The 24,910-nt window shown below is 40.2% G+C and overlaps 1 protein-coding gene across 1 annotated transcript in view; it reads left to right on the plus strand.

Moving 5' to 3' along the window:
- The window catches only part of LOC130552577 (vacuolar protein sorting-associated protein 8 homolog), a 293,391-nt gene that overhangs the window by 118,851 nt on the left and 149,630 nt on the right, over positions 1-24,910 (plus strand). The window contains exons 20-23 of the mRNA XM_057330929.1: positions 231-453; positions 544-633; positions 836-887; positions 985-1,027. Of these exons, the coding sequence (XP_057186912.1) occupies positions 231-453; positions 544-633; positions 836-887; positions 985-1,027 (408 nt within the window). The remainder of the gene's footprint in view (positions 1-230; positions 454-543; positions 634-835; positions 888-984; positions 1,028-24,910) is intronic.

A 24,910-nucleotide genomic window follows, 5' to 3' on the forward strand; every position in this document is an offset into this window, starting at 1 on the left:
TCATATAAGGTTTTTCACAAGGAATTTTGCCTGCATTAAGAATGTACTTATAATGCATTATAAGGCTTCATCGGATCTCGCTCCCAGATCTCGCTCTTTTATATTTTAAGGTATAATGTTTATCAGGGAAATCTGTCTAAAAACAAAAGACCTTTTTTCGGGACAACAGACAAAAAAAGTATGTATATAATTGCATTTACCTATATGAGCGTTTGCATTCTGCTGCTTAGGGACCTGCTGTTTAACGAAATTTACCCTCGGCTGGTGGAGAACTCTGTTGCCAGGGGTGTGTTTTTGGAGAGTCTGGAGCCATACATTTTAAATGAGAGGATTGGCTGTCTCACCGCACCTGTCATGAGAGATCTTCTCAGCTATTTCCAGGAAAATGGCATGATAGAGAGTGTGGAGGGATGCCTTGTCCACATGGACATCACCAACCTGGATATAAAACAGGTGTGTGTATTAGAACTCTCATAAATGCAGCTCTTTGTGATTTATATTGTTTGCCTCAACATATTTACTTTAAAATGTGGATGTTTTCAGGTAGTGAAGATGTGCTGGGATAACCAGCTGTATGATGCCATGATCTATGTGTTCAACAGTGGCATAAATGACTATGTCAGTCCCATGGAGGTATGAAAATAAGTGTTCAGTGTGCAGTTGATGTGGTTTTATTCCTATGTTCTGTGCATTCGCTTGTAGTGTAATTAGCTGACAAAGCAGAGAACAGTGCTTTAATCATGTGTGTGTTTAACATACAAAATATGAAAAAAAATGCATTTAAATACATGTTAGTTTATCCCCAATTAAGTGTTTTGCTTTCTTACTGTTTTAGAAACTCTTCCAGGCAATTTGTCCTCCTCTGCATGAAGGAAAGCCTCTCACAGGTTGAACACAGAACTTGACTACATCTCTATACGCACATATGGACACCAGTTAAGCAAAACTGCACATATTTATGTGGACATGTTTTTCTATCCACAGATGAGCATGTTGTAATAGGAAATAAACTGCTGGTATACATCAGGTGAGGTGACAGGTGACAAATACTGCTCAAAATGGAATGGTTAACCCAAAAATGAACTGTCATTAACTCACCCTCAAGTTGTTCCAAACCTGTCTAAATGTTTTCTGTTGAACACAATAGTAGTTGTTTATCCTACTATGGTTGTTAATGGGGTAGTTGTAAATGGGCTCGTTTAGCCGACTCGATATAATGGCAAAAAACGCTTTCATACTCTCATACTTTCATACTCTCCCCGTCAATTCTCTAGTCCAAAGGGTATGCATTGATGTCACTTTCCCTAAATCTTTTATTTTTTATTCCTCAACTTACTGTGAGTCAAGTGATTATTTGGACCACTCGTGATTACTGTTCTAGAAACACTGCTGCATTCAGTCTTTTTGCCACTCAGAACCCTATCGTTTTTTTGTTCCTTTATTAGGGCCCAAGCCACTAATGGTGCAGGGCCCTCCTGTTCTTCTAAGGATTATTTAGGACCCGAGCACCGAGGTGCAGAGCCCTATTGTTTTTCGTTCGTTTATTATTATTATTAGGGCCCTATTGTTTTTCGTTTATTATTAACTCAACTCAAGTTTATTTATATAGCGCTTTATACAATTTTCATTGTTACAAAGCAGCACCAATAACGAGATACAACCTTGGTCAGACACCAATAGCAGATCATTTGTAACTCTGATCAAAGCAGTCTCTGTACTGTGACATGCTCTAAATCCAGACTGGAATTCTTCATTGATGTCATTCCTTTGGAGGAAGGAGCATAATTGAGTTGAAACTACTTTTTCCAGAACTTTAGATATGAAAGGTAGATTCGATATAGGCCTATAGTTCCCTAGTTCTCTAGGGTCGAGTTGTTTTTTTTTACAAAAAACAGCCACCTTATATGCTTTAGGCAAATGTCCCAATGTCAGAGATGAGTTTATAATACCAAGAATAGGATCTATAATTTCTGGGAGCATCTCTTTCAGTAGATTTGTAGGTATAGGGTCTAGCATGCATGTTGTTGATTTATATGATCTAATGATTTTAGACAGCTCATCGTGATCTACGGTATAAAATAATTGCATTATCTCCTTAGGGGTGCTGTAGTTAGTTTGTTCAGTGGGTTTCACTTCTGATTGCATTGTTATATTTTTTTCTCTAATATCTTGGATTTTATATGTGAAGTAGTTCATAAATTCATCACTGCTATGCTGATATACAGGATCAGAAGTCACTGACGATTTATTTTTTGTTAATTTAGCCACTGTGTTAAATAAAAACCTTGGGTTGTGATGGTTTTCTTCTATTCGTGATGAAAAGTAGGCGGATCTAGAAGTTTTTAGGGCTTTCCTGTATTTTCGAATACCATCATTCCATGCTGTACAAAATACCTCTAATTTAGTTTTCTTAAAGTTGCGCTCCATTTTTCGGGCCGCTTTCTTTAGAGCCTGAGTGTGTTCATTATACCACGGTGTGGGACTGCCATTTTTAATCTTCTTTAAACGTAGTGGAGCAACTGTGTCTAGCGTTACCGAGAAGGTGGAATTAAAATTTTCAATGGTAGTGTCAAGATCTTCAACGTTATTTCTCATGCTAGCGATTTGAGACAATTCGGGCAGATTATCGAGAAACGCATCTTTGGTAGTTGAAGTTATTGTTCTACCATATTTGTAACAATGAGTTTTATTGTCAGCCGTAGGCCAGTGAAGCAACAAATACCAGATTAAAGCTGCAAGCAGCGATGATCGGGCCCTCGCGCAAAAGTGCAACCGCAACCCTGTGCCATCACCACCCGTCGGCCTCAGGAACAGTGAACGGTGGGCAACGTGCATATAAGGAGTTACATTATAGATTTTTCCGTGCCATATTTCCTATTGCCAGCTGGTGGCGCTATGACTATAAGTGAACACTGACGTGGATATGTGTTCAGGCCAGGACTCTTATCAAACATATGAAGTGTGAGGCCGGTCGGACATTGTGTGCCTGAGTTGACTATAGCTTCCTGTTTCATGGCGAAACATCAAACTTTGTCAGGCCGCCACGGACACGCCCCTCAACGAAAAGTTAGGATCTTGCAATGTATCTTCACAAAGGTCTGAAGATCATACTGGCTGTACTCTTCAAATATGATGCTGATCTGTTCAAATCTCTATGAGGAGTTAATCACAGTTTAAAACATGTCACTTCCTGTTTCCTGCAGGTGGCGCTATAACTGTATCTGAATATTACCATGTAGATGTCTTCAGGCCAGGACTTTTATCAAATGTGTGAAGTCTGGGTGAAGTCTGGGGCCTGTTGGCACATTGTATGCCTGAGTTACAACACTTCCTGTTCATGGCGAAACGCCAAACTTTGGCAGGCCGCCAGGGTCACGTTCCCCCACGAAAAGTCAGGATCTCCGCAATTTAGCTTCGCAAAGGCCTTAAGATGTAGAATGACATGAAGATGATGTTGATCGGATTAAAACTCTAGGAGGAGTTCGTTAAAGTACGACGACTGGAAATTGAAACAAATTACAAAATTGCACAGGAAATCAAAAATAACGGACTTCCTGTTGGGTTTAGAGATATGCTCCAAGAGACTTTTCTTACATGATTCGGGGATGTTCTATCAGCCCACCAAATTTGGTGCATGTACGTATTGCGTAGTGGCCTGGGCAGTTCTAGGTGGCGCTAGCGAGCCATTTTGCCACGCCTAATTTTAAAACCCATATCAGACGTAAATTTTTGCAAGGTCTGATGCGTGTGCAAATTATTGTGAGTTTTTGAGCATGTTTAGGCCTTCAAATTAGCGATCAAAAGAGGGAGAAGAAGAAGAAGAAGAATAAACAACACAGAAACAAAAGGGCTCTGCACTACGGTGCAAGCCGGTGGCTTGCTCCTCCGTGCTCGGGCCCTAATAAACAAAACAGAAACAAAAGGGCTCTGCACTACGGTGCAAGCCGGTGGCTTGCTCCTCGGCTCGGGCCCTATAATGATCCGAAATGTCTTCACTCTGCTGAAGGATTTTAACGTCGTCCACATTTATACGTAAGACAGTATTAAATCTAAAGTATGATTACGAAGGTGAGTGGGTCCTGACACATGTTGAAAGCCATTCCTAAGGCATCTGTATCGTTATCTACATGGATGTTAAAGTCACCAACGACAAGGACGTCTATCTGCGGCCAGTACTAGTTCTGATAAGAACCCACCAAATTCTTTAATAAAATCTGTGTGGTGCCCTGGAGGCCTATATACAATAGCTAGAATAAATTTTAAAAAGTGTTTTATCTTTAGTATTAGGTGTTGAAACATGAAGAACCATGACTTCAAAAGAATTATATTTAGAGTTCGACTTCTGGGAAATGCTAAAGAGTTATTGTAAAGTGCTGCGACACCTCCCCCTCTGCCTTTTAGACGAGGCTCATGTTTATAATAATAATCTTGGGGGACAGATTCATTTAAAGTCAATATAATCATCTGGTTTTAGCCATGTTTCTGTCAAACAGAGCATGTCTATTTTATGATCTGTTATCATATCGTTAACAAAAAGTGCTTTATTAGAGAGAGTCTAATATTTAGCAATCCGAGTCGTAATAGTTGATTATCTGTATTTTGTTCATGTTTAATCTGTTTAACGTTTATTAAGATTACTTTCAAGAGGTTTACGCATTATTTTATGTTTGCTAATCCGGGGGACAGACACAGTCTCTATTTTGTGATGTTTGGGAGAACGGATTATTACATGTTGTACATTTTGTGTATTCTGCGACAAGAGACGGCAAGCAGACAGTTGGTTAAGCCATTCTGTCTGCTCCCTGACCTGGGCCCAGGAGTCAAGCTTTAGCATTAGCATTATTAAGACTTTTTGCCACATTTCTAGACAGATGGGAAGCCCCAGCCCAGGAGGGATGGAGACCATCTCGTTTAAACAGGTCAGGTCTGCCCTCAAAACTCTTCCAGTTGATTTATAAAAACTATATCATTCTGCAGGCACCACTCAGACAACCAGCCATTTAGTGATGATAATCTGCTATAAATCTCATCACCACGATAAGCAGTGAGGGGGCCAGAGAATATTACAGTGTCTGACATCATGCTTGCGAGCTCACACACCTCTTTAATGTTATCTTTTGTGATCTCCATTGACGGAGTCGAACATCATTTGTGCCGACGTGAATACAATCTTACTGAATTTACGATTAGCCTTAGCCAGCACATTTAAATTTGACTTGATGTCAGCGCTCTGGCTCCCGGTAAACATTGGACTATGGTGGCTGGTGGCCTCTATGTTAACGTTCCGAACAATAGAATCACCGATAACTAGGGCACTTTCAGCAGGTTTCTCAGTCGGTGCATCACTGAGCGGGGCAAACATGTTCGAGACTGTAATCGGAAGGTTGAGTGATGTTTTGTCCTGCGACTACGCCGTCTCACAGTCACGAAGTTTCCCAGCTGCGGGGGATTTTCAACCGGAACCGAGCTGTGTGCGCTAATGTTGCTCGCATCCAAAGTGTTTTCTATGGTCCTTACACTCTTACTATCCTCAGATAAAGATTGGATGCAAGACTCTAATTCTAAGATCTTCTCTGTAACAGTCTTTTCGGTCTGTTACCTTTTTTTTCTTAAGCTGCAATTACTTTCCGTACCTCTGGGGGAGTAAAGAGTTTCAATGTTTAGATAAAATAAGGGGGTGTAGTAGAAGAAAATATAATGGCTACTGCTCAGGAAGCATGGTGACTTGTTTTTTTTTTACTACTACCTAGTCGTTTTTGGGGAAACAGTTTGTTTCAAGCACAAAATGGTAGAGTAATACTGTTGGTTTATTGGGAATTCCATCTGAATGCTGATGGTTCTTGTAAAAAGCATTCATTGTTGTCGAATTTCACTGATATTGTATTAGATTTATTTCTGATTATTGATTGAAGTTAATTTGTAGTTTTATAGAAGGACTTTTTTTATTTACCCATGAGGTGGAACATATGTAAGCTTGAGTCAACTTCTCTAATCTCTGTTTGGATTGCTACCATTTTTGAGGAAATATATGAGCTTGAAGTCAAACTTTGTGTCTACCATTTTGGAGACATTGCTCAGCAGACTTTTCTGGATACTCCCCTTGGAATAAAGACTTTTTTTGGATGGATTTCAATGACTATTTTGGTTTTTATTTGGTCTTTCATAAAGTCTGGTTGATACCAATTACACGGCTATTGTACACTGTTGGTTTTGCTTTCATTTATGAATGAATGTATGAGGCTGGGTTGGGTCTAGTTGATATAAAGTTACAAGGAAAGATTATAACTGGTTGTATTTTGTTAACAAGGTCTAATAATATTTTGATGTTATTAACCCTCCCTAAACAGATATATGATTAACATTTGCTTGACGTAGCATCTGTGGTTATAGAATGGCGCCTGAACAGGGACCTTTAATGCATCAATGAGATATTTCTTATTACCTTGTTAGCATGGCCAGTCAAAAAGATAGTCAGGAAGATGAGCCGGGACCCAATCCTGTTTTGTTATCTGTTGCATTTCTTACCAGAAGTGAGCCTGTCAAAGAATTAATTAATACGTTCAGTGATCTTTATTTTGACTCTTATGAAGAAGGAACTGTGCCTGAAAAAGTTGAGGACAATGCTGATTCTTTGCCACATCCCCCTTTTTTTGAGGCTGGGCTAGAACCTGAGGTACAAGAACAGGTACAAATGCCACATACATCAGAACTCCTTCAACAGATATTGGACAGATTAGATGCATTGGAGAACCGCTTGGAGGAATGTGTTGAGAAGGGGAGAGAATCTGTTACCTTTATCGAGGTCCAACGAGACTGCAGAAAGGTGGAGGAAAAATTGAATTACCATATAGAACGGGAATGTGAAAGAGTCCAAAAAAAGCTGAATCTTGAAATGCAGGATTTGGGTAAATCCATGGTTGATTGTTTAAAGAGACGAGATGCTCAAATTGACTACAAACTAAAATCCCTGGTTCCTTTAATATCTACCCCTATCCATAAAGATCCAACCCCTTCTGTTCCATCTTTTGTAACCACTGTTAAGAATCAAACTTGCAGTATTCGCCGTGACCAATCACCTTGTACAGAAACTATGTCCATGATGTCTTTACACCCTCCTGTAAAAATAGACTTCCCAAATTTTAGTAATCATGAAGATGAAGATCCAGTTATCTTTATAGAGAGATGTGAAGAATACTTTGCCATCCGACTCCTTTGTGACTACGAGATACTTGCTACTCTTACGTCAGTGTTGAAAGGTACAGCTAAAGATTGGTGGCTTGCAGAGTAGAAAAATGTACAAAATTGGAAACGGTTCAAGGACATTTTTCTAAGGTCTTTTTTGAGTGAAGATTATGTAGAAGCAGCAGCAAGGAGGCTCCTTGAAAGAAAGCAGGGTCCAAAAGAGAGTATTAGAGACTTTGCTTACCATTATCGAGCGTTATGTATTAGAAAGAACGGAAATATGGCTGAAAGAGAAGTGGTACAAGCTATTCTCAGGAATTGCAATCCACGTCTAGCGAGTCTTCTTAGGGGAAGTGTGAAAGATGTGGATGAACTAGTAAGAATAGGTACCCAGATTGAAAGAGATTTTGATGAATCTCGACGGTACTGGAGCCAAGTTAATACAGAAATACAAAAAACAACAAGCCGAGGGCCGATGTCTAAATCTTCTCAAGCTAATACAAGAGTCATGCAGTCTGACAAAAGTGCTGTTCAACTTGAGTCAATCGCACTTCCGATTACACTCCATGGAAGATTTTTTCAAGCAATGATCGATACTGTAAGTACATTGTCGTTGATCCAAGAATCCTGCTGGAAACAATTACGACATCAAGAACAATGTAACTCTAGCAAAGGTCAATATTTTCTATTAGCTAATGGTCAAAAACAGACCGCTATTGGGAAACTGGATTGGAATTGTGAACTTCAAGGAAGAACAAGGGATTTGACACTCTATATTATGAGAGATGTAGATCTGACGGTACCTATAATTCTTGGTATGGATTTTATGGTGGCTTCAGGAATCTTGTTAGATTTCAGGCAATTTCAGTATAGACTGCCATCATTAGAGTATGCTGACAAAGATGATATTTTTCCATTGCTGTCTCATGATGCTGGTTCTTCAATACATTTCTACATTGCTTTGCCTACTCCTGCAGTTACAGAAGAAACCCTGCAATCCATACATCAACTGGTCCAAAAATCTGACACCAAACAGCGGAGTAAGCATTTGTTAGAAGGACTAATGCTGGATTGGCCAACTGTCTGTACACATGAAATCGGCAAGACAAGCACAGTCAAGCATTGTATCATTACAACAAATGAAGTACCAGTTAGGAAGAAAGCGTACAGAGTGTCAGGGGTAAAACAGCGGTTTATTGATGCGGAAGTCAAAGAGCTGTTAGACAAGAAAATCATCCGCACATCGACTTCTCCATGGGCGTCTCCGGTGGTAATAGTTCCTAAAAAGGATGGAGAAATGAGATTGTGTGTGGATTATCGTGGTATAAATGCAAAGACACACTTAGATGCCTATCCCATGCCCCAAATACAGGACATTCAAGAATCATTACATGGAGCTACAGTGTTTAGTACACTTGACCTTAAAACGGGCTATTGGCAAATGGAAATGGAACCAGATAGTGTACAGAAAACGGCTTTCGTAACATCTGCAGGTCTGTTTGAGTTTTTACGTCTCCCTTTTGGCCTCAAAAATGCTGCAGCATCCTTTCAAAGACTGATGGAGCTTAGTCTTCAGGAATTCAAAGGGAAGTGCTGCCTTGTCTACATTGACGATGTAGTGGTATACTCGGAAAATGAAGAGAAACACTTACAACACCTTGATCAAGTGTTTAGCTGTCTAGATGGCGCGGGCCTCACTCTGAATCTTAAGAAATGTAATTTCTTTCAAAAATCTCTTACTTTCTTGGGACACCTTGTATCGGGAGAGGGAGTTAAGACAGATCCATCTAAGGTGTCTGCAATACGTGAGTTCCCTGTACCTCAAACCATTAAAGAAGTACAACGTTTCATAGGATTATCTGGATGGTACCACAGATTCATTCCAAAGTTTTCTGAGAAAGCTGCTCCACTTCATGCTCTTAAGCAGAAGAAATCCACATGGGCTTGGACTGACGAATGCCAAAAAGCCTTTGATACCATCAAAAGTGATCTAATCAGTGCTCCTGTACTAGTCCCACCAGATTTTAACAGACCATTTAGAGTACAAACTGATGCCAGTGAGGTTGGTTTGGGGGCAGTGTTAACACAAGAATCGGATGATGAAGAGCATGTAGTAGCATACGCTTCCAGATTGCTGCGCGGAGCAGAACAAAATTATTCTATTTCAGAAAAAGAGTGCCTTGCTGTGATCTGGGGTGTAGAAAAGTGGAGGCCATACCTAGAAGGACGGCCTTTTGAAGTCATTACTGACCACTCTGCATTGGCATGGGTGTTTCAACATCCAAAGCTGTCATCAAGGCTGACCCGATGGACCATCCGGCTGAAAGCTTTTTAATTCACTGTTAAATACAGAAAGGGACAGTATAATGTGGTTCCCGATGTGTTGTCCAGAAGCTTAGAACCCACTTCCCACACAGGGATGTTAACAGTAGTAAAAGCCACCAATTCTCCTGTCAATTCATCAAGTTTTCCAGTGGATCTAACACAACTTTTCGACGCACAGCGTGATGACTCGGAGACACAAGAGTTAGGCAAGAAGGCTGATTCATTTATGGACTATGATGCTTCACGAGTACGTTATGTTTAAGAAAACGGGGTGCTGTTTCGTAGTGTTCCTGGTGGTCTGTTGGGGTAAAAGTTGCAATCAGTCATTCCTACAAGCCTTCGAAAAGAGTTCCTACAGTATGCCCATGATAACCCATTAAGTGGACATCTGGGACAAATGAAGACACTTCTTAGGCTTCTAGAAGTTGCATACTGGCCAAGTATACGTGCAGATGTATGGAAATACTGTAAAAGCTGTCAAGTTTGTCAGAAGTATAAACCGTCTCTTTCAAAACTATCAGGTCCCCTACAGTCAACTCCGGTAGTAGAACCAGGTTATATGCTTGGTGTGGACTTGATGGGACCTTTTCCTAGGAGTGCTAAACAGAACTAACTTCTATTAGTTGTGGTCGACTACTGTTTTAAATGGGTGTAACTTTTTCCTTTAAGAGTTGCTAGAGCACCACAGATAGCACGGATCTTAGTGGAGGAAATATTTACAAGATGGGGAACACCGACCTATCTCTTATCAGACCGTGGCGCACAGTTTACCTCACATCTCATCAACTTAGTCTGTAAACAATGGGGAGTTACTCAAAAACGAACTACGGCTTACCATCCACAAACCAATCTTACAGAACGTGTCAACCGCACCTTGGTAACAATGATGGCTTCTTATGTGGAGGATCACCACCGACAGTGGGATAGATGGATAGCAGAATTTAGGTTCGCAATCAACACTGCCTGGCATGAAAGTACCGGATATACACCTTCAGAGATTGCTCTCGGAAGGAAACTGAAGGGACCCTTAGAAAGAGCTCTTCACCGGCCACCTGACCCTAACAGCCCTTCTTATGCAGTTATAGATAGACAACAATGTCTGGTCCAAGAGGTAAGAGAGAATGTCCAACGGGCCCAGTCCAAACAAAAACACTACTATGATCAGAAGAGAAAACTGACAAGCTACCAAATTGGAGATATAGTTTGGGTCCGAGCCCATCCTCTGTCCAAGGCAGATGAGAGTTTCATGGCAAAGTTATCTGCAAAGTGGAAAGGGCCTGCTAAAATTGAGAAATGTTTAGGGCCTGTGAACTATGCGGTTTCATTTCTTGATAATCGAGAACATGTTGATACTTTTCATGTACAAAACTTGAAAGCTTGCTATGGGTGTGTAAAGACTTCCCCTGAGGGGAGGGTTATGTAACAGTCTTCGGTCTGTTACCTTTTTTTTCTTAAGCTGCAATTACTTTCCGTACCTCTGGGGGAGTAAAGAGTTTCAATGTTTAGATAAAATAAGGGGGTGTAGTAGAAGAAAATATAATGGCTACTGCTCAGGAAGCATGGTGACTTGTTTTTTTTTTACTACTACTAGTCGTTTTTGGGAAACAGTTTGTTTCAAGCCCAAATGTAAGTAATCTGTTGTTTATTGGAATTCATTTGAATGCTGATGTTCTTGTAAAAGATCATTGTTGTAATTTTCCTAAAATATGTTAGATTTATTTCTGATTATTGATTGAAGTTAATTTGTGTTTTATAGAAGGACTTTTTGTTATGTTACCATGAAGGCTGAACATATGTAAGCTTGAGTCAACTCCGTAATCTTCTGTTTGGATTGCTACCATTTTTGGGAACATATATGAGCTTGAGTCAACTTTGTGATCTACCATTTTGGAGACATTGCTACAGACTTTTCTGGATACTCCCTTGGAGATCAGACTTTTTGATGGATTTCAATGACTTTGTTTTTTATTTGGTCTTTCATAAAGTCTGGTTGATACCAATTACACGGCTATTGTACACTGTTGGTTTTGCTTTCAATTATGAATGAATGTATGAGGCTGGGTTGGGTCTAGTTGATATAAAGTTACAAGGAAAGATTATTACTGGTTGTATTTTGTTAACAAGGTCTAATAATATTTTGATGTTATTAACCCTCTCTAAACAGATATATGATTAACATTTGCTCGACGTAGCATCTGTGGTTATACTCTGTCAGCCTAACTATTTCCCTGCAGTTATCGCATATAAAACCCTCGCAGCTGACAGAGAAGGCTAAGCTAAACATATGACATGAGGTGCAAGTAACAATAATAGGAATAGAAGCCATAACTCACCGGGTTTGAAGTGCAATTCCCATTTACCAAGGTTGCTCGATGAATCGTAGTATACTCGCTTAAAAAGAGAAACAGTTAGCACACAAGACAAACCAGAGGCAAGATGATATTCCACAGTGTAAACAGAAAGCAAGCTAACACGCTATTGCTATGCTAGCGGCGTTAAATTAATTATCACTTTTGGTTTAGAATCTTAAAGTAAATAACAAAAGCAGGGTTATTGAGATATAAGGATAAGTTAGCAACGACAATGATAAGTAATGGTAATAAAATACACTAATATTAGAGCGAAGTGTGGGGATACAAACAAAACGCCGGCAGATACAAACCTTGTGGGGATACAAACAAAACACCGGCAGCGATGCAGACAGGAACCGGATGCAGACATCAATAAAGGAGAGAGAAACACAGGTCAAATATTATACGGACTATAAATTCCGATATGTAATAATAAAAAAATTAAGCAGAATGTTATATTAATAAATACAAAAACGTTAAATTCTAAAGCTAATGTCAGCAGCACCCCCCCCCCCCCCGGTCAGGCAAACAGTATGCAAACAGTGGCGAGGAGCCCAAAACTCCAATGGAGAAAAAACACCTTGGGAGAACCCAGGCCCAACCAGGGGAACCAGTTCCCCTCTGGCAAAAACTGCAGCATCTCTACAAGCTCGACAGGGCCTACACAACTAGGCTAAATAAAGAAAATAAACCGTAAAAATGTAGATAATAGGTTTAATAATTTTTTTAATAATCTAATAGTGGTTGAAAATTTGTAGTGAGGTTGGGTCGCCGTTTCCCTCTTTCAGCTCTTCCATCTCAGCTCTTGTTAGGTCGCTGCTACCCTCTCTCAGCTCTACCATCTCAGCTCTGTTCAGTTCGCCGCTTCCCTCTCTCAGCACTCCCATCTCAGCTCTGTTCAGTTCGCCGCTTCCCTCTCTCAGCTCTACCATCTTAGCTCTATTCAGTTCGCCGCTTCCCTCTCTCAGCTCTGTTCAGTTCGCCGCTTCCCTATCTCAGGTCTACCATCTGGTCTGAGCATGGACTACATCATGCTCGCTGTTGTAGTCTTGGAACAATGAGAAAAGACAGCTGAGAGTAGAGTACTGTTCTACACTCTTTGATGCAGCAAGTACATCAGTTGTTATGGGAAGTGTTCCTGGTTCCGGTTTCTCTAACCAATGTAGCCTAAACTGTCAGAGGATTTGTATTATGGAAGTGTAGTGTATGCAAGGTTGAAAAGACGTGACTCAATCTAGATTTTAACTGACAGAGTGTGTCCTCCTGGACAGTACAAGGAAGACTGTTCCAAAGTTTAGGCGCTAGATAGGAAAAGAATCTACAACTTGCACTTAATTTTGAAATTCTAGGTATTACCAACTGACCGGAGCCCTGAGAACGTAGTATACGACTGTAATATGCATAGTCGATATAAAAAACTGGATGAGTAACAACTTTTTATTACTGAACTCGGACAAAACGGAAGTGTTACTTATTGGACCGAAAACTGCTATAAGTAACAACCAAGAATACTGTTTAACTATTGACGGACGTTCGATAAAACCCTCGTCGTCAGCAAAGAATCTTGGCGTTCTATTCGATAGTAATCTGTCATTTGAGAGCCACGTCGCCAACACCTGTAAAATTGCGTTTTTCCATTTTAAGAATATATCTAAACTACGTCATATGCTGTCAATCTCAGATGCAGAGAAGTTAATTCATGCATTCATGACATCAAGACTAGATTACTGTAATGCACTGTTAGGTGGTTGCCCTGCAGGCTTATTACAAAAACTCCAATTGGTCCAAAACGCGGCAGCTCGAGTTCTTACACGTACAAAAAAGTATGAACATATTAGCCCGGTTCTGTCAACCTTGCACTGGTTACCTATAAAGCATCGCGTTAACTTTAAAATCTTGCTTATTACCTATAAAGCCTTACATGGTTTAGCTCCTCAGTACTTGAATGAACTCCTTTTGTATTACAGTCCTTCACGTGCATTACGCTCTCAGGCGTCCTGTCAGTTGGTAATACCTAGAATTTCAAAATCAAGTGCAGGTGGTAGATCCTTTTCCTATCTAGCGCCTAAACTTTGGAATAGTCTTCCCTGCACTGTCCGGGAGGCAGACACACTCTGTCAGTTTAAATCTAGACTAAAGACGCATCTTTTTAATCTTGCATACACTACTCTTCCATAATATAAATCTTCAGAGGGTTTAGGCTGCATTAGTTAGATCAACCGGAACCAAAAACACAACTGATGTACTTGTTGCATCAAAGAGTACAGAACAGTACTCTACTCTCAGCCAGTCTTGTCTCATTGTTCCAAGGTTACCACAGCGAGCAGGATGCAGTTCATGGCCTGACCTGATGGTAGAGCGGAGAATGGGAAGTGGGGACCTGACAAGAGCTGAGATGATAGAGCTGGATAAAGAAGGACGCGGTCTCTTGACATGTCTTCACCACAAAACTTCAAATGCTATTAGATTATTAATGATAATCTTAAACTATAATTTATTTTATTATTAAGTTTATTTATTTTATTTAGCCTTGTTGTGCAAGTTCTCTGGAGCTTGTGCAGAGGCAGCAGCTTTTGCCAGAGGGGAACTGGAATCCCCTGGTTGGGCCTGGGTTCTCCTGAGGTTTTTTTTCTCGATTAGAGTTTTGGGTTCCTCGCCACCGTTTGCATACTGTTTTTGCACTATCTGCCTGACCGGGGGGGCTGCTTTAGAATTTTAAAGTTTTACTTAATTAATATTGCATATAGGAATTTATTATCTGTTATATTTGACCTGTGCTTCTCTCTCCTTTATCCTAAATGTGTGCTCTCACTGAGCGTGTGTGCGTACTTGTCCGTGTACGTACGTGTGTGTGTGTGTTGTGTGTGTGTGTGCGTGCGCATCCGTGTGTGTGTGTGTCTCTGTGTCTGTGTGTGTTGGTGCGTGTGCGTGTTGTGTGTGTGGAGTGTTTTGTGTGTGGGTGTGTCTGTCTTCTGTGTTTTCAACCTTTTCTTGTTTTTGCAGGTACAACTTTGATTGTTTTGCTTGTAGTCAATGTGTCTCATGTGCAGCTGCTTTGTAACAATGAAAATTGTAAAAGCGCTATATAAATAAAGTTGAGTTGAGTTGAGTTGAGTTGAGTTAATACAAGAGAAGCTCACTCAGGTACTGAGGAGCTAAACCATGTAGGGCTTTATAGGTAATCAATAAGATTTTAAAGTTAATGCGTTGCTTAATAGGTAACCACTGCAATGTTGATAGAACCGGGCTAAAATGCTCATTCTTTTTTTTTTTGTATGAGAACTCGAGCTGCTGTGTTTTGAACAAGTTGGAGTTTTTGTAATAAGCCCACAGGACAACCACCTGCGTTACAATAATCTAGTCTTGACATCATGAATGCATGAATTAGCTTCTCTGCATCTGATAGTGACAGCATATGACATAGTTTAGATTTATTCTTAAAATGGAAAAACATGGTTTTACAGGTGTTGGCGACATGGCTTTTAAATGACAGACAGATCGAATAAACAGCAAGATTCTTTGCTGACGACGAGGGTTTTATGGAACATCCATCAATTGTTAAGCATTATTCTTGGTTGTTACGTATGCCGGTTTTCGGTCCAATAAGTAACATTTCTGTTTTGGTCAGAGTTCAGTTATAAATAGTTTTTACTCATCCAGTTTTTATATCGACTACACATTCCATTATTCTATTGAACTGCTGTATTTCGTGAGGCTTCAAGAAAATATAAAGTTGAGTATCATCAGCATAGCAGTGAAAGCTAACTCTGTGTGTCTTAATTATATCTCCTAGAGGTAGCATGAATATTGTGAAGAGCAGAGGCCCTATAACTGAGCCCTGTGGTACACCATACTGGACTTGCGACACCTCGCGGTTTATTTCTACAAATTGAAAACGATAAGTAAGATTTATAGCATTTCAAAGCTATTCCATTAATGTAGAAGTAATTTTCAAGTCTCTGTAAGTGTGTGCTGTGGTTAATGGTGTCGAATGCAGCACTTAGGTCTAGCAGCACCAATAGGGAGATACAGCCACGGTCAGACGCCAAAAGCATATAATTTGTAACTCTGATCAAAGCAGTCTCTGTACTGTGATGTGCTCTAAATCCAGACTGGAATTCTTCATTGATGTTATTCCTTTGGAGGAAGGAATTTGTAGGTATAGGGTCTAGCATGCATGCTACTAGGGTCCGAGCACCAAGGTGCAGTGCCCTATTGTTTTTCTAATGTTTATTAATATTATTAGGGGTCAAGCCCTGAAGGGACCTGAAGAAACATGCTGTGTTTCGTCACAACGCCACCAACTGGTCTGAAGTTATGAAAAATTGCTATTTTTGCCTATAACTTCAGAACGGTTTGTCCAAAAATAATTTGGTCACGTTAGATGCAGGGTGTCATGCGAGTCGAACGATATCCAGTTTTCCTATGTCAGCCATTTTGGGTGTCTGCCATATTGAGTAATGTAGTAAAATGCTGTATTTTACGAACGCAATACTGCATCATTACGAAATTCGGTATGGGTCATCAGCACAATGCCATGAGATGGACCGCAAAGTGCCAGTCCAGCGCCACCTAGTGGTGAGGACATATATTTACAGGCCTATAACTTTGTCTGCGGTTGACCGATTTTCGTGGGAGTCATGTCCTTAGATTTCTGAATCCTTGTCGAGTCCAACGATACCAAACATGCTACAGGGTTTCACCTTATGGTTTGGCCTGTGTGATTTAGCGCAAAAAACTTCGCAACTGTTACTCCGATCGAGACGAAACCAGCATAGAAAACACGGAACCTTAGCTAGTTCACTATATATTTCCTGTAGCTCAGTGGTAAGAGTATGGCGCTAACAACGCCAAGGTCGTGGGTTCGATCCCAGGGGATTGCACATACTTAGAAACAAATGTATAGGATAATGCAATGTAAGTCGCTTTGCGTCTGCCAAATGCATAAATGTAAATGTAATATATCACAAGCCAAATGTCAAATGTTCTATGGTAAGTGGTCAAAAAAGACTTGTATTTCTGAATGTATATGCTTATAACTTATAAACGAAATGAGATATCTTCACCATATTTTACATGTTAATTTATAGACACAGTCTTAGAACACACAAAATGGTGGTGGGGCTGCACCACATAGTGGCCTTATAAATAAACAAAATGTTAAATAAGGTCTGATTGACTTAAAAATTGACACTGCAAAACTTTGTGTATTGACATGAAAGTTTGTACGTATCATCATAGGCACATCTTGTGCGCACCATAGAAATTTGGTGACAGCGCCATCTAATGGTCAAAAGTTATAAGACAATGTATGGTGTTAAGTGTTTTTATGTTTTTCAAAATTCATCATCAGAAATGTCCATATTTTTTCCTTTGTAGTTAGTGTTCGTTAGCCGGCCATTGTGGCCGTCACCCTTCTGGAAATTTGTTTTTAAATGCAATATTTCATGAACGCAATGAAACTTGGTATTGTTCGTCATGACCATATTCTGAGAGTTCCTGTGATGTTTTAAGCCAGCACCCCCTAGTGGTCAAGAGATATATATATAAAATGTAATGGCTTAGAGCAGGGGTGTCAAATCCAAATTTATTAAGGGCCATGCTGAGGGTTGGTAATAAATTCAGGGGCCAGACATACATTTTACAGCATTCTTTTGTTTAATGAATAAATGTAAGTGTACTAGTAACTGCATAAAACTATTAATTAAAATAACAAAGTTTTAAATTCATTTTTTCGAGATACTTCAGAACTTCATAATGCAACACATTTTTGTCACATGCAGTATCTTTTTTTTCTCAAAACAAAACAAGAAATTTACAGCAAAACTGTATGATAGAGCAAAACAGTCAACAAGTTGTCTGATATTGCATTATCTGGCTTTCAACTTGAACTTGAAAGGACACATTCATGGACTTATGTCAAATCTAAACAAATTAGACATGCCACTTTTTAACTCTTACCAGACACTCTGCACCTTTTCTTAGAAATGATCTTGTCTATTCTAGGGTTAATGTCCCTTGCCATGGCTACCTTTAATACAGAGACCAGATGCTCGTCTGTGAGGCGGGATCTGTGGGATGTTTTAGTCAGCTTCATTATGGAGAACATCTGCTCGCAGGAGTAGGTGCTTCCGAACATAGACATGATGCGTGCAGCGTGAAGGCGAAGGTGTGGCATCGATTCAGGGAGTAGAGGTGCAAATTCAGCTGCCCCAACTGACTGGTATTGGGCTTTTAGATGAGTATTACATTGCAATTCAATTAGTTCCATTTGCAAGTGCTCGGGTGCAGTGTCAACATCAACTACAAATGGATTTGCAAACAGGTCGAAGTTGAACTTCTGTGATTCAAAATCAGCAAATCTCCTGCTGAATTCCGCTTTCAGTGTGTTCAGTTTGACGGCATACAGTTCAGTCGGGAATGTGATGGTGACCTTGTCACTGACTGACTGGCAAACGGGAAAATGAGACAGGTTCGCTTGGCGCATCTGGCCCTCCCACAGGCGCAGTTTCATTTGAAACGCATTTACCGAGTCTCGCATTTCAGTGATTAGCTGCTTTCGACCCTGGAGTTTTACATTTAGATTGTTGAGGTGCTCCGTTATATCACACATAAATGCCAAGTCGCTCAGCCATTTTTCATTCTCGAGCTCGGGGATGGACTTATTTTTGCTTTCCATGAAACGCGCGATCTCAGTGCGAGTATCAAAAAATCGTCGCAACACTACCCCGACTTAACCAGCGCACTTCTGTGTGGTATGGCACATCCTCATGCACGCAATGTTCCTCCTCTAAAAGTGCCCTGAATTGCCGGTGATTCAAACCCCGTGAACGAATAAAGTTTACTGTTTTGTTTACAACTGTCATTATATGTCCCATATCCAGCACCTTTCCACATAATGCCTCCTGGTGAATGATGCAGTGGTAGGCTGTCAGGTTTTCACCTGTGTGCCCCAGCTTTTCTCCAACCAAACCGACCAAGCCACGGAACTCACCGCACATCGCAGGTGCACCGTCCGTTGTAAGACCAACAAGTTTATTCCACTGCAATTCTGCATCACTGACACACTGTTCCACTCGTGAGAAAATGTCCTGTCCAGATGTTGTCCCGTGCATCGCTCTTATATCCAAAAGTTCCTCAGTGACGGAAAACTGTGCATCTATCCCTCGAATGTATATAGAGAGCTGGGCAGTGTCCGTTTTGTCTGCACTCTCATCTACGGCCAGTGAATATGCAACAAAGTCCTTAGCTTTATCTTTTAACTGGGCCTGTATGTCAGAGGCCAGCTCATCCACTCGACTAGCCACAGTGTTTCGAGAAAGGCTGATGTTAGCAAAGGCTTGTTTTTTGTCCGGGCAAACAACACCACATACCGTATCCATACAGTTTTTAATAAATTCTCCCTCTGTAAACGGCTTGCATGCTCTTGCTATTTCCTCTGCAATTATGAAGCTTGCCTTCACAGCTCCCTCACTATGACTGTTCATGCGAGTGAACATGTTTTGTTGTTGCTGAAGTTTGTGTTTCAGTTCTTTGACTTTTCGCTGCCGCATATCCATGTCCATGCATCCATATTGGTCATGCTTCGTTTCGAAATGCCTCCTAAGATTATATTCTTTAAAAACTGCTAGTGACTCTTGACATATGAGGCACATTGGCTTGTCCTTGTACTCACAGAATAAATAATCTGTTTCCCATCTTTGTTGGAATTGTCGATATTCGCTGTCAACTTTTCTTTTTTTAGCCATTGTGCTAACCACCTTTTAGCTTTTTTTACGCTGTATACAGTTATCACCCAGTATTCTCTGATATAATTAGTGTTGAGTAGAGCTCGACAGCGCCACCTGCGTGTCAATGTTGTATTGTCACTAACGTAAACAGCAAACAGGCCACATTAAAATAATAACCAGAATTTGTTGGAGGGCCTGATTAAAAGTAGTGGCGGGCCGTTTCTGGCCCGCGGGCCTTGTAATTGACACATGTGGCTTAGAGCGTTGTCCACAATACTAAATTTTTACAAAGCATCACATTTTTTTAACACATCACATACACAAGGTTACATAACTTAGATGTAACTTTGTCATCACTGCCATCTCTGTGTCAATACTTTTTTTTAGAGGGAAGATGTTAATGTGTGAAGTAAACGTTGTGGTAAAAACAAGACTACATTATTTTAAATGAAGAATAAACGTAACCTTAAACCTAAGGTTTAAAACGACTGTAAAGGGAATGAGGATAAAGAGAAAATGTAAGGATTCTTCCTTACATTTTCTCTGTATCCTCATTCCCTTTACAGATTTGTGCATTTTTACACAGTAGGGCTATGGAAGTGCTTTGTTTCATTTAATCACGTGTTATTTAAAGAAAGCTAGTATTAAAAGTTGACAGATATCAAAGATTTACGATGCACTGCAATATCATAAAGAGATAAAGCAGCGCAAGAGAACCCGTGAATTCAGTTTCAATCTCTCTCGAGCCGGAGGCCCGGAACAGATGACAGTAGCCATTGCCGGTGAGCGCCCTTTAAACCAGTTTTGACTAAAAGTGAGCAGTTTTATCAATACTGACTCTTTCATTTCGCAATAAATATTGTGTATTTTCTTAAGAAATGCACCAATTGTACAAACGAATTGTGAACGCGATACATTATAAGTACATTCACAAAAGCAGCTTGGAGACGTTAAGCAGGAGAACAAGTGGGTATACGATAATATAGATCATTAGAAGTCGTTATACACAAACAGCGCTGTGGAAAAAGTAAGCATACAGTGTATGCGTGCGTATGGCCCCAGCTACACCACTGGGTAACATGCTGTGTTTAGACACAGCGCCACCTAGTGTTCCAGAGATATGAAATATGGCTGTTTTTGCCTATAACTTTGGAAAACTTTACTCTTAAATCATGAGTGATCTCGTTTGATTCCTCGAGTTACGCCAAGTCGAACAATACCCGATGTGTAGTCACAAAAACGGAATTGCAGTGTAAATGCGGCCTAACTGTCAACAGGCTCCAGATTGTCCCCAAAACACATAAACATGTTACTTTATTAAATAAAAACTAGCAAAGCTTTAGATTGAGGTAGGCCTGCTATTTTTATTTGGTGAAAAAACGTCGACAGAAATAAACGTTGCCTGTGTTTCTGTGTTTTCGTTTTGTCATAATTTGTTAATTATTTAGGTTGTTTTCTTGCCTCTTTATTTTATACTTTGGATTTTTATTATTTTAGTTTTTATCCATTGTCCAAAACGCTGCAGGTTCCATGAAAATATGATAATACTGTATAAGAATGCAGGTGCTGTTGTTGATCTAATCGTTATGCTGCTTTTTGCATACTTTAAAAAATTTGTGAACAAATAATATTTAAAGAGGCCCTAACACACGCGGTTTCTGCCAATCTCATATTAATCTTGAGTACCTATAGAGTAGTATTGCATACTTCGTATCTTCGAAGAGTATTTAGTTTGATCACATTTATAAAAGATAGATACAGCTGTACGATTCTTTCTGAAATCATACAGTGCTTGCGGGGGGGGGGGGGGGGGGAGGCTGAACTAAAGCACATTGTCAACAAAACACAGACATCAGTTTCACTCAACGCATGCGGTTCATGTCCGGTATCTTTTAGTGCTGGGACGGCTCCATGTATCAGTTTCAAACGATCTCCAAATCCAGCGTTATATCCACCGTTTATATAACATTCATCACCCAAATGCAGTGAACAAACAAACACCTGAACTTCGCGAACGTATGCCCTCTCTCTCTCTCCTGCACACAAGTGAAAGTGATGTCTGCGCATGCTCCTTCTCCTGCTCTCCTTGCTGCCGCGTGGGCGTGCCACGTGCTTTTCCGGGAGAATTGGCCAATAAGGGACTAAGAAAAATTGTTACGAAACAGTTTTATATGTTTGAAAAAAACTTTCCGAAACCTGTACGATCGCTGGGGGAGTGTATCGAGCACAGAAATACTACGTAATACGCCCAACTCATTTTTTGACAAGTTGACCATGTTAAGCATGAGAAGACAGCATGTTTAACATTGTAAAGAAGTCATAATGCATGACACATCGTTGCAGCACCCCTTTAAAAAATATTAATATTAAAATCTTATCTGTTAACAGTTAATGTTCGGATAACGAGCGTCGGTTCTCGGTTAGGGAAATTAACCGAAACGAGCATCCCTACTTCTGTTGATGTTCTTATTGTTAGGGGACAAGCCACGAAGTGGCGTAGACACCTATTGCTTCCGTTAGTTTTCTTATTATTCTGATGCTGCTTCTTCTGCCATGGAAGTTTATGGTCGCCCATAGAACCGTACAGGGAAAAGTTGTGAAATTTGGCACTCACATAAAGGACAATCTGACCTATTACTATGGCAAATATGGAGTCTGTAACCCAAACTCCATAGCGCCACCAACAGTCCAAACTTCCACATACATTTTTGAATACAAATTCATTTTTCCACTGAACCCCTGGCTCATGCCGAGTCCATGCCAAAAATGTCCCTCCGTTTTGAGCTTTGAAACCGTTTTCCCGATTTGCGCGAAATTTGGAAAAAATAAATTTTTCGATAAGCCAATCCGTTCTCGTATAACGCGTATACGAATGTGACGACGAGCACGCCAAAATGGATTTAATGCTGTATCTTCGCCAAACTTGTGTGTATCGACACGAAACTTGGTACATGTCATCGCAGTCATGACCTGAGGTAACATACACAGTTTCCGCATAGTGCCACCTACTGCTCCAGAGATATAAAAAATGGTTATATTTGCTTATAAAAGTTATAAAACTTTTGAAAATGTTGGTGTAAAATCACAAGAGTGGTCTTGTTAGATTCCTTGCGGCATGGCGAGTCGAACCATATCCAATGTTTTTCATTTGTCCGTTGTGGGCGTCGGCCATTTTGAATTTTGTCATAAAATTGCTACATTTTATGTGCACAATAACGTATCGCTACGAAACTTGCCATGATTCATCAAGGTCAAATTCTGAGAGGACTTGGAAAGTTATAGGCCAGCGCCCCAGTGGTCAAGAGATATAATGACATTTATTAAAATACTTATAATATATGAAGAAATCAACATAAAGGTATTCAATTCACATAAGTATGTTTGTTGGCTCAAGCCTAGTTGTTCGATATCAGAGTTGTCATATTCCACAATAATTCCTGTCCGCCATATTGAAATAAATGGAAAACATACTTTTTCAAACTCCTCCTACAAAATTGGTCAAATTTGCATGAAAATTGTACATGAGACAGTACTGACAAAAAGTTATTGAAAGATTTTTGATTAATCGAATAGTTCTCGTATACAGCGTCATCGAATTCTAAGGCGGGCACGTCAAAGGGTCATGTGGCTGTATCTTCGTGACACGTTTGTGTATTGACATGAAACTTGGTATGTATCATCACTGGCACATCTTGTCTGCCCCATAAAACTTTAATGACAGTGCCACCTAATGGTAAAAAGTTATAAGCAATTTTATTGTGTTCTAACTGTTTTTATAACTGCCTGTATTTTTAAAGGGGTCATATTGTGCGAATACGTGTTTTTCTGTGTCTTTGGTGTGTTATAAGTTGCCCATGCATGTATTAGATATGTAAAATTGCAAAAATTAAAGTGTCAGAACAAAGGATGCATTCTGTCTAAAAGCAAATGCTCGCCTTTCTGTGTGTTCCTGTGGCTCAGTGGTTAGAGCATGGCACTAGCAACCCCAAGGTCATAGGTTTGATCCCAGGGGATTGCACAAAGTCAGAAACAAATGTATAATACAATGCAATGTAAGTTGCTTTGGATAAAAGCGTCTGCCAAATGCACAAATGAGTATGTATAAAATGTATACGCAAGTAAGGTGTGCGTACTTCTAAATCTCATTGTATCGTCACAGCCATGTCGTGGAGACGCTGTGTGTTTTGTTGCGAAAAGAAAGCCTCTTTGTTTGCCCTTCCAAAAGATGAGACAACTAAAAATGAATGGTTACATTTTATTTACAATACTGTTCCAGAACAGTACAACACGAATATTCAAGTGTGTGCAGCGCATTTTACAGATGATTGCTTCATGAACCTGGGAGAGATCAAGGCCAGCTGTGCACGAAAGCTTTTGTTAAAATGTGGGGCAATTCCAACCATTTTACAACTTCGCAAGGACAGTCTGGCGCTTCAGATTCACAGTCTGTAAGTATATTTTCAATGTAAAAGACTTTGTTACGGACTATGCGAGTTGAGTTTGTCGTGTGTTTATAGCACATGTTGCTTCTTTGTGTGATCTGCAAATGCAGAGACGCGCGCAACGTGAAAAAAGACAACATAAGTCCTAATAATCAGTGGAATTATTTTCCAACTAGAGGCAACAAATGTCATGTTTATAATGGGGTTTATTGTCTTTGTTGAGTTACGACGATTACGACAGCTTCCTCTGAGGGCTGTTTGAAACATGTCCACTTTGCAAAACAAAGTATGGTGTTCAATTTAGAAGAGTGGGCAAATATGTGTTGTTCACCCAGCTTTGTCCAAACTGCAGTTATCACAGAAAGTGGGAGAGTCAGCCTGTCAATAGAAGTACCCCTGTTGGAAACCTACTGGTGTGTAGGGTCTGGTCGGATCAAAGTTTACCAGCTGGGATCATAAAATCGTAAAACACAGTAACCTCTCAGCAGGGCTTCGACCAGGCACCAACAAGTCTGGCCAACTGTCCTATTCTCAACACCTTCATCACTGACCAGGACAGATTCCAATACTCTCCCCTGGACTTCAAAGGAGGTTCTTGGGGGAGGACAGGACTGTTCACCAAAGTGAGAAAAGCCATGTGGCCCCCAGGGACTGAGAGCCTCAAATTCTTCCAAAAGAATGTCTCTTTCTCTTTCCTTAGCCACAAAAGACTGGTTTAAAGTTTATATACAACCACCCCACTGTGTATGCTTGTCTCCATGTTATTCTCCTTCACCTATAACTTCAAAGGCATGTGTGCGTAGTGGTATTCTGTTTATATTTACATTCTTGTACAAACTACAGGTCAATGTGATTATAACCCTTTCATGGGTCATATCTA

Source organism: Triplophysa rosa, linkage group LG4 (genome assembly GCF_024868665.1).
Source record: "Triplophysa rosa linkage group LG4, Trosa_1v2, whole genome shotgun sequence".
In the NCBI taxonomy this organism is placed as follows: Eukaryota; Metazoa; Chordata; class Actinopteri; order Cypriniformes; family Nemacheilidae; genus Triplophysa; species Triplophysa rosa.